Source organism: Pleurodeles waltl, chromosome 10 (genome assembly GCF_031143425.1).
Source record: "Pleurodeles waltl isolate 20211129_DDA chromosome 10, aPleWal1.hap1.20221129, whole genome shotgun sequence".
Lineage (NCBI taxonomy): Eukaryota > Metazoa > Chordata > Amphibia > Caudata > Salamandridae > Pleurodeles > Pleurodeles waltl.
This window is the reverse complement of record NC_090449.1, coordinates 850,798,881-850,811,531: the sequence shown is the minus strand read 5'-3', so window position 1 is coordinate 850,811,531 and position 12,651 is coordinate 850,798,881. Positions and strand designations below refer to the sequence as shown.

At 41.1% G+C, this 12,651-nt stretch overlaps 1 protein-coding gene across 1 annotated transcript in view; it reads right to left on the bottom strand.

Moving 5' to 3' along the window:
* Positions 1–12,651, bottom strand: part of CUBN (cubilin) — a 1,111,275-nt gene that overhangs the window by 623,529 nt on the left and 475,095 nt on the right. The window contains exon 30 of the mRNA XM_069211549.1: positions 5,653–5,827. Within this exon, the coding sequence (XP_069067650.1) occupies positions 5,653–5,827 (175 nt within the window). The remainder of the gene's footprint in view (positions 1–5,652; positions 5,828–12,651) is intronic.

Sequence of the window (12,651 nt, the reverse complement as noted above, 5' to 3'; positions counted from 1 at the left end):
AGTAAAGGTGCTCAGACCTTAAAACATGATAACATTGTTTTTTCCCCAATTGGCATAATTAATTTACTTGTAAGTCCATAGTAAAGTGGTACTACATGTATCTATGGCCTGCAAATTAAATGCTACCAGGGGGTCTTCACCACCAATTGTGCCAACCAGTTAAGTAGCCTTTAAACATGTTTCAGGCGTGCCATTGCAGCTGTGGTTTGTAGCTTTAAACTGCCATTGCGACCTGGCGAAAATAAACTTTTTGCCGGTCTCAAACCTTCCTTTTTAATACATATGTCACTTAGGGTAGATCCTGGATAGTCCAGATGGCAGGGTGCAATACATTTAAAAAGTTGGACATGTCCCTTTAAGTTTTACATGTCCTATTAGTAAAAAAAAAACTAAATTTGTTATTTACAGGCTAACATTGCAGTTACATTATTATATTTGATGACCAATAATTTCTAAATGCCAGCAGGTAACCAGAAGATGTTTGGTGTCTTTGGAATGGTAAGGACAAATCCTCTCTCGGGGTAAAATCAGATTTTGTATTACAATTTTTAAAATGGCACTTTTAGAAAGTTGGTATTTTCCTGCCTTAGTCATTTCATGCCTGTAGCCTGTCTCTGGGTCACATGACTGGGTGTAGCTGACAGTTGGGCTTTGTGTAGTCCTCCTAGAAAGCCACACACAATAAGGAGTTTAGGTATGCCTGGATGGGCCATCACTGGCAGGATGGGAGAGCAGAGAAGAGCACAGCCCTACTTACACTTGACTAGGCCATGTCCCACTTCCACACAAAGGGCTACATACCCCGTGTTCAGTTGTTTGGAGCCAGGGCAGGGTAGGCAAGAAGCTGAGAACTTCAAAGAGAACCTCTCCACCTTGCAAAAGAAGTTTACCTGGTATAAATATTGGACCTAAGGTGGCACCTCTTTAGTACACTTCTGGACCTGGAAAAAGGAAGACTGCGGTGCTGATGAAAGGACTGCCAGACTACTGGACTGCTGCACTGCTGGGCTACTGGCTTCCTGAACTGTCACCTTGGTATGCTGTCCTGCTGCCCTTTTGCCTAGGTAAGAAGGACTGGACCTGCATTTGTTGTACCCATGACTCCAGAGGGACTCCAAGTACTAGTTGACTGGCCTCCTGGCTAGCGCCCCAGGGGCCAGAAGGCTCCAACAACCTTGAACCCAGCACCTGGACTCTGCCATTTGTGACTCTTACCCTGCCAAGTGGTGCCACTCCAGTCCTGGACTCTTGGAAGTGGGCTTAAAGATGCTCTGCCAGCCCATTTTTGGATCCAGCAGACCCAGATTCATCTCCTCTGCTCTGCAGTGTAACCTGGAGTAGAACCAACACATCTCATCGGCTACAAGTGTTCTCCCGATGCAAGGACTCTACATTGATCTTGCAGCCCACATCGGAACCACCACCTATACAAAGCTTTCCTGATGCAGCCTCTCACATCACAAATCACTCATCGATTGCAGCCTCGACAACAGTGTAGCTTCTCATATCGCAGTCTCACAGCTTCTCAGAGCCAAATCATCACCCTGACTGTGCGATGCATCCTCAACATCGCACTTCACATCCCAAGCCCTCAACAATGGGATCCACAAAGACAACATAGGAACTCACATCGCAACTCCAGAACCCCCCCCGGAAATGCCACATCACCTTAGCTGTGTGACACATCCTCACTGTGGGGCCTCCCAACACTCCACAACCAGGACCTCAGGTAGTCTTGTTCGCCGGGCCTAACTGAGTTGCTGTAGCAGGTCAGCGCTCCATTGCAGTTGGTCAGAATTTGCGACTTTGACCTGATCCGATGTGACCAGATATACTCACTTGGTGTATTGTGCTTTTTGGAGCTAATTTCACTGAAATCTTTAAATCTCCATACCTGCGGTCCTACTGATGGGTTTCCATTGTTTAAGTCTTGTTTCATTTATTAAACATTACTCTATTTGTGAAAAACTGGTGTGGTATTCTTTTGTGGTGTGCTTTCACTGTGTTTTTGTTAGGAGTTTTGCATGAATACTTTACAAACTGCCTCTAAGTTAGGCCTGGCTGCTTTGTGCCTAGCTATCAGGCGGTTGAGCACAGGTTACTTTATGGTTTGCTTGTGACTTTATCCTGACAAGGATTGTAGTTTCTGCTTGAGTAGGGTTTTTACCCCCCTCAACTAGCAACACAATTTCTTACACCATTGAAAAATGAAAATTGAAGTAAGGTAGACTCAACAGTTTGTAAAGAGTTGGGCCAGATGACTGTTGAATCCCGCAGGTAATACTACTGCCAGCTAGGGAAAATCAGACATACATTGATTGTCATCTCTCTATTGTTTGCAAAGCATCACACATCAATTCATTGGCTGTGACCACTTAGATATGGGCTGGAACTATTGATTAAAGATGGCAGTGACTAGTCATTGGCAGAAGATATACATATATACATGGCTAATATCTACTCATACTGTTTGAACCGGCTGGTTGTGTGGCCTTGTCTTGCACCATTGATAATTGTGGGATATTACGATGTACCTGCGTTACTGCTGGCTGGTGTTATGTTATTAAATAATGGTAAATATATTTAATAAAAGGATATGTTTCTTTTTACACTTCCTCATGTGGGACCAGAACAATTGGGTAACAGGCCTATTGGAATTTTTACGTAAAGGAAAAGGTGGTCGGATGTAGGCTGTGCTCCTGTGGAAGTGACTTTCCTCATTTTATAGCAAGAGCCAACTATTCTATGCTCATAGTGACAAAAAAGACTAACCACTAAAAGCTTTTAACAGGGAATAAGGACAGGTTTGTAATCTCAAAACTGTAAGTGGTGCAGTAAATACAGTCAGAAGATAATACCACAATATGAGTAGAAATACCTTCTAAAAGGTTCCCATTTAAATCATTAATTTCTCTAATATTTCAAAAGGTTTACTAATGTTGACATGTGGATCTTGCTACCTTAGGGAAACATTTTAAACCAAGTTCAAAATCCTGTTTGGATGCTGTAGAACTCATTCCAACTCCGTGGTCTACCTTGACAATAGCGTGCATTAATTTTTAACCATAAAATAATGTTATACTAGACCTTGTGCAAGTGCCTTTCAGTGCATGTGTAGCAACTTGAACCTATGCAGGGGATAACAAGTCATACAAAGGGATCGCAGATAACTTGGCACTGGTTTAGTGCTGGAGGGTTGGTTCTATTTGCCTCTTTATAAGATGATTGTCAAACATAACTGTGAAACATGGAACATGAATCATGAGAGGTGCGTGGCTCTTCACATTGCCTCTTTATTTGATTTGCAAAATTCATTACAAGGTCAGAACACAGTGTCTGCATTTGCTATTGTTTGTCCTGTATTGGCTAGCTTCAGAAAAAGTGGAATTGTAATTGCGACAAAAGATTACAGAGGAAACTGAATCTATTGCTTCCTTTCTCTCCTTTTGCCCTCAATACTTCCCCGCTATCCCTGGGAGGTGTGTTGTTTCATTGGTTTGGGAGTGGAGTGGTGACTGTCCTTTCTTTGTTCAATTACAGTTAAAGTGAGGCTACTTTAGCTTTGTGGTTACCTTTTGAGTGAGGTGTATGCCTCACTTTATATGTACATGGGTGTAGTAGGTAGAATTCAGCATAATGGAGATTCCAAACTCAATACCATCCACATGTATACAAATATTGTATTCATGATTGTATATGGAATTTGAACAGCACAAGCCTACTGAGCACTGATCAGAGTAAGGGCAAGAAGTGTGATTGAAGTGTCACTCACAATTTATTGTAGAATGGGCAAGAAAGTCTATAATTTTTAGATGACAGTCTATGGTCTCGAACTAAGTCTTTAGTTCCTCACACACCTTCATAAATAGGACAGTGCATGCATTAGCAAAGTCTTCATAACATGAGATAGTCATGCTGATATTAATTGACTAACAACAAATAAAATGCATTCTGAACATCATTGAAACGATCGGGCATGTCATTGGTCTTAAAAAGCTAATAAACTATGTTGATGATGAAATGTTAAGGCCGCTATCTAGGAGATTACCTGGATGTTAAATGCAGCATGAACTAGGTCTGTCATACGAGACATCCAAAACATAATTGTACAATCCATTCAAAGAGCAGTTAAATAAACAGGTTTAGTACAATATCTGACCTGATTCTCATAAAACAATAATATGCAATGTTCTGAGTTAGGATCATTTTGCATTTCCTCTTCCTCTATTTATCACTGTCTATCACTGTTGCAGTGTTACCAGTACTTGAGACATGCAGTGAATTGTCAACTGCACGTGCCTGTATGTGATACCATATGGTATACTTGTAAATAACCACTTACCAAATTGAAGTGATAACCTTTTAACAATGTGCAATCAATCATGTTGACAGCAGGGATAAACAGTGATATCTGGCTTGGGTTTTAAACATTGGGCCTGATTACAACTTTGGAGGAGGTGTTAATCCGTCCCAAATGTGACGAATATACCTCCAGCCGTATTACGAGTTCCATAGGATATAATGGACTCGTAATACGGCTGGTGGTATATCTGTCACTTTACCGTCACTTTTGGGACAGATTAACACCTCCTCCAAAGTTGTAATCAGGCCCATTGTTTCTAATAGGCTACCATGTTTTGCAAAAGACAGTAACCTGCAGTGGGCTTTGTACAAAGGTGATGTCGAAGCTTGCATTAGCTTAACTGTACACATATGTAGCACTGATCTTTTAAATGCAAACAAGTTTGATACTTCAAGGGAAAAATAACAAGGAGCAATCACTGTGTATATTTTTGAACTTGAAAGCATTGCTTAGTTACTCATTGCAAGTGCATCAAATGAGAATTGACAACAACAGGATGCTTAGAAAACAGATCACAAGTGGTCTCTTCCATTAGTAATAGCGGTTGCGGTTCTTGGGAAAGTGAAGACCAAACATCATTAGATGTTAAGGTTAGGTGCAAAGTTATCCTTGTCTTGCTGCAGTCCAACAAACATTGTGAAAAATTCATACCATGGCGGATAAGATTTACTTCTCTAACACCAGAGCACCAACATTTCAGGAAAATGCATACACTGGGGTGCGGGAGGGCAGATTTAGAATTCTAACTCCAGTCCAACAAACACTAAGGAAAGTGCATATTTGCTAGTAGCTCTTAAGTGGAAAAGATGAGATTGGTCAATGAAAATGAATGAAAGTAAAATAGTTTGAGATATCAGTAGGAAAACTATGTTCATAGTGCTGGAAAAAAAGGGAAGCAGTGTTGAGTGATGCTACTTTGATGTGAGTAATAAAATCATCTGGGATGCTTGATTTGTATTGCTTCTGTGTTTTAAAAGGGCTTTCGAAAGACTGAACCCTATGAAGTGAAAAGCTTCCTGAAGAATTTACTACACCAAAAATGTTCTAGGACTCCTCATCTGATCAGAAGAACGCATTCAGCCACACATTTGAATTTATCTAAGGTTCAACAGCGGACAGCATACAAATAAAAAAATAATTTTAAATATGATTAAAATGATAATTCCTTGGCTACTTCGGCAATGCTGTAAATTAGTCATCAGAGATACTAAAGTATTTGTTAATTATCCTTTTTTCCAGGCATCTTCACATGTGAATGGTAACCAGAAGCTCACAATAGGACAACTTACCTCCTGGCATTTCTTGCCATGTGGCATTGAATCCTTTTCCATTGATAGAGGAATCTGTCTTGAATCTGACTGTTGCAGTGTTACCTGTAGTCGAGACATGCAGTGGATTGTCAATGGCACGTGAATTACAAAGCTGGGCGATCCTGGGTGATTCTAAATCTGGACCTCCATAGATCTAAGGAAAAATTGAAAGCATTAGTTACAACATCGTCACTATGCATACCATCAACAGATCGATTGTTCAATATTTTCGGCAATTTATACAAAGCAAGTCAAAGATTACACATCGCGAAGACCTTTTAACTCTCTCAACCACTTGGAACCTTGCCAGCCTTTAGATATGTAATCACAATTACATTCTACAGAGCTCTTTATCCTTTCAAAGGTGGTCTAATGGATATCAAATTAAAAGAGAAGAAATACTTGCTACTATCTAAAGGGTGTAAAGCAGGGTGACATTTCCATTATGCTTTAATGATATTGTGTAATTTCGTTAATTTCACATTACACTTTGTACACAAAATTTCTGAAATTGTCCTATTACACCATGTCACATAAGTATGAGCTAGTCACAAAAAAAACTTAAGACGAGTTCATGAGAACATTCTGATTGACCAACCCACATAAGTGTAAGTGTTCTATAATGGAGGGGAGCCTGATTCAATTGAAACACCCAGACATTTGAGCCTGAAGGGTGATAAATCAAATGTTGTGGCTTTAATCAATTCCAATCTGATAATCCGTACATTCTTTTCTAAATGTTAACTATTATCTATAACAAAATTGCTATGATCTGGCCCATCCACGTTCTACCTCTACAATGAGTGCAGAAATCATCGTAGCTGTACCCCAGATACCTCTCATTCCTCCTGATCGTCCAAAAATGGAGCATGAACAGTGTAGAATTCCATCTTCGCTGCTCCTGATTTTGGTTAATGGCAGATAAAAGCAGTTATGTCACATTCCTGTGCTACACTAGTATGACTACCTCAACGCATCCCTCATACCTGAGTGACAACCAACTCCATCCTGATCAATGACACATGCATCCATATCATTGCCCTACAATAGGAAAGACTATTAGTTTCTTAAAAACCCCAAAATTGTCCAGTCATTCTCACCAGACCAAGTAGGTGCCATCAGAAGCCTAGCATCTTAAGTGATTCCTTTAATACACATAACAGAGACAGTTCATTGTCAGTAGAGATTCTGGAGATAGCTGTTCCTAATTTTCTTTCTGAACAATATGTCAATTTAACGGGCCATTTTGTACTTGTTTGAAAACAGTTGACTCATTTCCATATAATACTTGTCTGCCCAGATGAGTCCTAAAAACATTATAATCTGAAAATGCTCATAAATCACCTCTTCGTTGCCGAGAAAAACATCTTCCACCACTGTTGTCAGGCTTTTTGCATCATCTATGTTAACCAGTAATAGAAATTACTCTGTTTTATTTATTTTCTTGTCCCAGACTTGTGATCTTCGCTTTGGCATTTCCCTCCCTATAATTTATGATAATGGTCTGTAACCACTTACCAAAGGGAGACATGCATGTCAATGTCGCACAGAGGTACAGGGGGCATACCTATTTTGATGAACTCTCAGTACCAGCATCCATCCAGACAGTCTCAGTAGCTGCTAATTCACAGTAAGCCTGCCTAAATGCTTTTCTTGTACATAGTTCTCATAATACTGCTATCAAGTATAAAACCCTTATTCACTTAGAAACCACAGCTCTCTCGAAATCTGGGTTGGGAAAGCTACTGTTTTCAGGAGCTGGCCCTCATAATCTCAGCAACATGATTTAAACAAAGTGTCAGCAATCCTATTTGGAAGACGTGGTGTGCGTAAAGCCTAAAACAATATATTTTATGTATGAAATGATACACCAGTTTCTGGTAACGTAATAATCTAAGTGCAGCAAGATGACAACGTGAGTTACATACTCACCTCTAAAATCGGCTGTGACCTCCAGGTCAAGTTATAATCCAAGCAAGGAAATGTCATCCTTCTTTCATCTCAAAGTTTCAATTATTTACAATGCCAAGGAACAGCAGCAATGCTGTATGGAGAGTTATATATTATACATTTTCTCAACCATGATATTTCAGAACCTATGTTCCAAATAGCAGAACACAGCAGCTCTCAAACAAGTCAGTATTTTTCCATGAAGAACCACTGTTTAGTCCTCAAATGCTGCAAAAAATACTTAAGTAGACCCCAGCATTGGTGGCTGTAGAGATGAAAGTCGTGAACCAGCTCAGTGCAATACCATGCCTGCTAATTTTCCTTTGTTCCTAGATTATGTACTGTTTTTTGCTTTTCCGCAGGTTGCAGGGGGGCCGATAATCCATATGGACTACTCATACTACAGATTGTGTGCATATCAGGGACACCATTGATGTGCACAGAGAATGCAGATAGTCTTCATTGGTCCATATTTCTATTAGGCTTAAGACAGTAGCACCTATTTACCCACTATGTACAAGTTCTGTTTAGATACAGCACATTATAGTTGTTATCTGGTGAGTTACCTATTGATGTCCCCATGAAAAGAGAAGTATAGACGCTTGGGGTAGACAGGTGCGCCTTTGTATTTTTCATGAGCATAATGTTCTACAACATTACTTACATTAATTACAGGTATAACCCTTTAAGAACAAATAGCGACAATGAAAAGGCTTCTGAACATCAATGGAGAAGCTGTTGTTATGGTTAGGGGTCACCATCCACAAACATTTACTTTTCGATGAGAATGGCATTTGCTAGTAAGTGCAGAGAAAGGCCCACTTTCTAAAAGTGGCATTTCTAAAATAGTAATATTAAATCCAAATTCACCAGTAAGCAGATTTTCTATTACCATTCTGGCCATACTAAACATGACAGGGCTACTCCTTCCATATAAGAATCTACCATTTAAAAGTATATGAGGGCAGTTCTAATGCCAGTCTATTAGAGTTTATGACAGGAACAGACCTCACAGTTGTGGTAAATTAATTTGTGAGTTTTTCATTACAAGGACATGTGAAACACATAAGCACATGTCCTGCCTTTTACTTGCACAGCACCCTGCCCTATGGGCTACCAAGGGCCTATCTCAGGGGTGACTTATATGTAGAAAAAAGGGGTGTTTAAGGCTTGGCAAGACGTTTTAAATGCCAAGTCAAAGTGGCAGGGAAACTGCACACACAGGTCTTGCAATGGCAGGCCTGAGACATGTTTAAGGGGCTACGTACCTGGGTGGCACAATTAGTGCTACAGGCCACTAATAGCATTTAATGTACAGGTCCTGGGCACATGTAGTGCACTTTACTAGGGACTTATAGGTAAATTAAATACGCCAATTGGTTAGGAACCAATGTTACCATGTTTGGGGGAGAGAACACATGCAGTTTAGCACTGGTCAGCAGTGTTAAAGTGTGCAGAGTCCTAAAACCTGCAACAACAGGGTCAGAAAAATGGAGGGAGGCAGGCAAAAAGTTGGGGGATGACTACCCCAAGGCTGTCAGGTCTAACACCCATGCTATTGCCCTGCATGCAAGCTCCCCTGCATGTACTAGGCGACTGATCACACTCTGGGGGGCCTAGAAGCCTGCTCCAACCAGCAGTATGAAACCAAAGGCAATTTGAGGCAAATATGGACTAAAAAGCCCGTTTGTTATGGATAACATTTGAGCCCTTGGAACTCTCATCAGAAGCAGAATGGCCTGCAGAGACATCACCGTGACAACATGCGAGATATTTGATGACAAAGCCACTTCTGTCCAGTTGGGCAAGGAGGTTAAGTGAGGACAACCCGGGTTACTGGTTGCTAGGGAACCTCAGCAGTGAGTTTTGGTAACCTCGGCGGCGTCTCTCTCAGTCCTTCCCTGCCAGCCCACTCACCCAACCACATTTACCCCGACCAGTCTTAACAACGAATCAGGAACTATTTGCATAGATAAAATTATGACAAAATCCATTTTGAAATCATTTATTTAATTAATTGACACTTCATCTGCAACTTCTGAAGAGAAAGCATGGGCTGCTTTATAAAGACACCTTTATGTGTATTTACACTTCTTAGGCCTTTTTCCAATGTTTTAAACTATAAGAGATTCATTTTGGAAACTGTCACAAAACGAGAACATAGTTTATTGTGCCTTTTCCGCTCCTAATTATTATTAATGGAATAGAGTATAACATAATTGGGTATAAAGTCATTTGCTGCACGCTGTCCAGCATTAACAGGCTATTTCACAACAACTAGCTGTTGTTTCTGTGGGTAGGATGTCGGTTGCTCATTTTGCTTTAGAGCCAGTGGCTCTAATGAAACATTTCTACAGAAGCCAAATAGGAATTAAAAAAAAAAAACAGATAGGCGTTTCCATAGTAAGCAAACATTAAACGGTTACTTTTTGTGGTTGGAAAAAAAAATCGCCACTAGACTCTCGAAAAAAAACAAGATCAAAAGAATTTAGGGTGTGGTCGAAAAATAATTGTGACTAAGCAGGAAATTAAAGCTGTCCGTGAATGTGGCCTGCAGGATGCAGAGAGAAAATTATATTTTTTGCTTCAGTATGTGGGGTGCTGTCCATTTCAATAAAGCCCAAGGTTTAGTCTGTTTTGCTCATTTGTTTCTGCCCTGTTAGCTCCATTTAGCGTTACATTCAACTCAGCATTCCTGAGTTATGAGCAGCAGCAGAAAGGGCTTTCATGTGGTGGGCCGGCGTGACACAGATTTCTGACAACAAAACTGGGCCCTGTTAAAACCGAATCGCTTGCTGGGAGAACAAGGGTATTTTTTATCCAGAGACAAAGGTTAGATTAGAACATCTACACGATAGGATTAACTTTGGATCAAGCTATCTGTAGTCGCTAAAAGGAAGGGAAGAAACGAGACATGGGTAGCTCGTCGCGCACTAAATGTCCCATTTTTGTGATGTACAAGGGTGCCAAGTTAGAATAATGGAATAATTGAAATTAAAATAGACTTAAGGTGTCTCATTTTTCCACCTTGTTTAAAAATATAAACTTGTGTCTTTCCCTAATCATTGTGAAACTTCTTTTCAAGTTGCTGCTGTTAGTTTTACAGCGGATTTCGTTTTTGTGACTAAATATGCACGTAGCTCTGTTTTGGCAGAGCGGTGCCTAATCATCATTAGTGAAATATATTGGAGTCTATCTAGAGATTAACTTGCGAGCAACAAGTAGCTGAATCCACCATAAATGCGTGCGTTACTTTAAAAGCCCATAAAAAACGCATTACATTGCCCCTTGTGCTAAGAAGGGTGAGTCCATCCTTCGATGTGCAAAAGTCACCCTTCACCGAAAGAATATTGGCAGCCATCTAAGTACGGGATTTGAATCAACACATCTCTTAACGTAGATTTTACTGCGGTGTGTACACATGAGTCATGTGTACACACCGCAGTAAAATCTACGTTAAGTGCTTTAAATGGAAAAATAGAAGGGCAGGTACTCTGTACCAGAGTACCTGCTTGTTTCTGAGAAGTGCCGGTACTCTCCAATTAAAAGTATTACGTTTTTCTTGAGATATGCCGGTACTCTCCCTCTTAAAATAAAAAAGTGCCGGTACTCGGTACCGGAGAGTACCGGCCCATTTAAAGCACTGCACATGACTGAGAATGGGTATGTAGAAGACCCAATGTGCAAGTCAGCAATGGGCATCATTATAGACTCTGCCTACAGATGTGCTGGCTGCACCAGCAAACACAGCAGTTAGCAACAGGAATGTGATCTGCCCATTGACTCCAAGGATGGTTGTTTTTATGTTATGGTATGTTATTCTATGTTGTTATGCTATGTTATGTTAGTTTCTAAAGTACACTGTCACCTGTGAGGAATATACTGGCACTGGACAGGTGTGGGTGCCTACTCTGCCTAGGGTATGTTGGTTAATTGAAAATATATGTCTTCAGCTTCTTAAAGAGAAAAGGAGGCTCTAATGTGGATTGGGGGGTTGTTCCATGCTTCAGAAGTGCTATAAGAGAACATAAGTCCTCTGGCTCTGGTTCTGTGTATGCATGGGATGTGTACGAGTAAGAGTCCTGCATAGTGGAGGTATCTGGTTGGTTGGTTGGTTGGTTGAAAGAGATGTGACTGTTCAGATAAGTGAGCCCTAAGTTGTGCAGTGTCTTGAGTGTATATGTGAGGTGTTTAAAATGGGCATGTTTGTGTATCAGGAGCCAGTGGACCTCCCTGAGGTGTAGTGCAGTGTAAATTCCATGTGGGAGGTTGAGTGGTTTGTAGTCTCTTGGTGAGTTGCCTGGTGATCCTAGTGTAAAGGGGGGTTCATAGCTTGAATTGTTGGCAACTAGAACATTCATGACAGTTTTTCCGATGTTGCTTGGGAGCCATGTGAATATCTTCCTCAGCATCTTCAGGGTGTGGAAGCAGAATGCAGGGATGGCATTGACTTGTGCAGTCATGCCCAGTTTGTTGTTGATGATTCTGGGGTTCCTGGTGTGGGTGCTGTCTGTGGGCCCGAGTTAGGCCAGCCACCAGTAGGAGTCCCATAGCGAGATGTCCTTGCCAAAGATCACTACTTCTGTCTTGTCGGTGTTGAGCTTGAGATAGTTGGCTTTCATCTAGTTAGCAACTTCGGTCACGCAGGTACTGAACTTATTTCTTGAGTTGGGGGCCTTGTCCAAGAGTGAGAGTATGTGTTGGCTGTCATCAGCATAAAAGAGAGTGTTGATGGCATGTGTATGGATGACATTGGCCACAGGGATCATGTATGTGTTGAAGAGGGTGCGGCTGAGCAATGAACCTTGTGGCACTTTGTAGATGAGTTTGTGGGCTTCCGAGTAGTCAGGTGCCAGGCTGAGATCTTGTGTGCTACGAATCAAGAAGGAGCAGATCCAGTGGACAGTGGGTCCTTGGAGGCGAACTGTGTGAAGTTACCTGATGAGAGTGGGGTGTCGGACCATGTCAAATGCTGCAGAAGGATCCCAGAGAATGAGGGTGCTGTGTGTCCTCTGTCAAGGATCATGC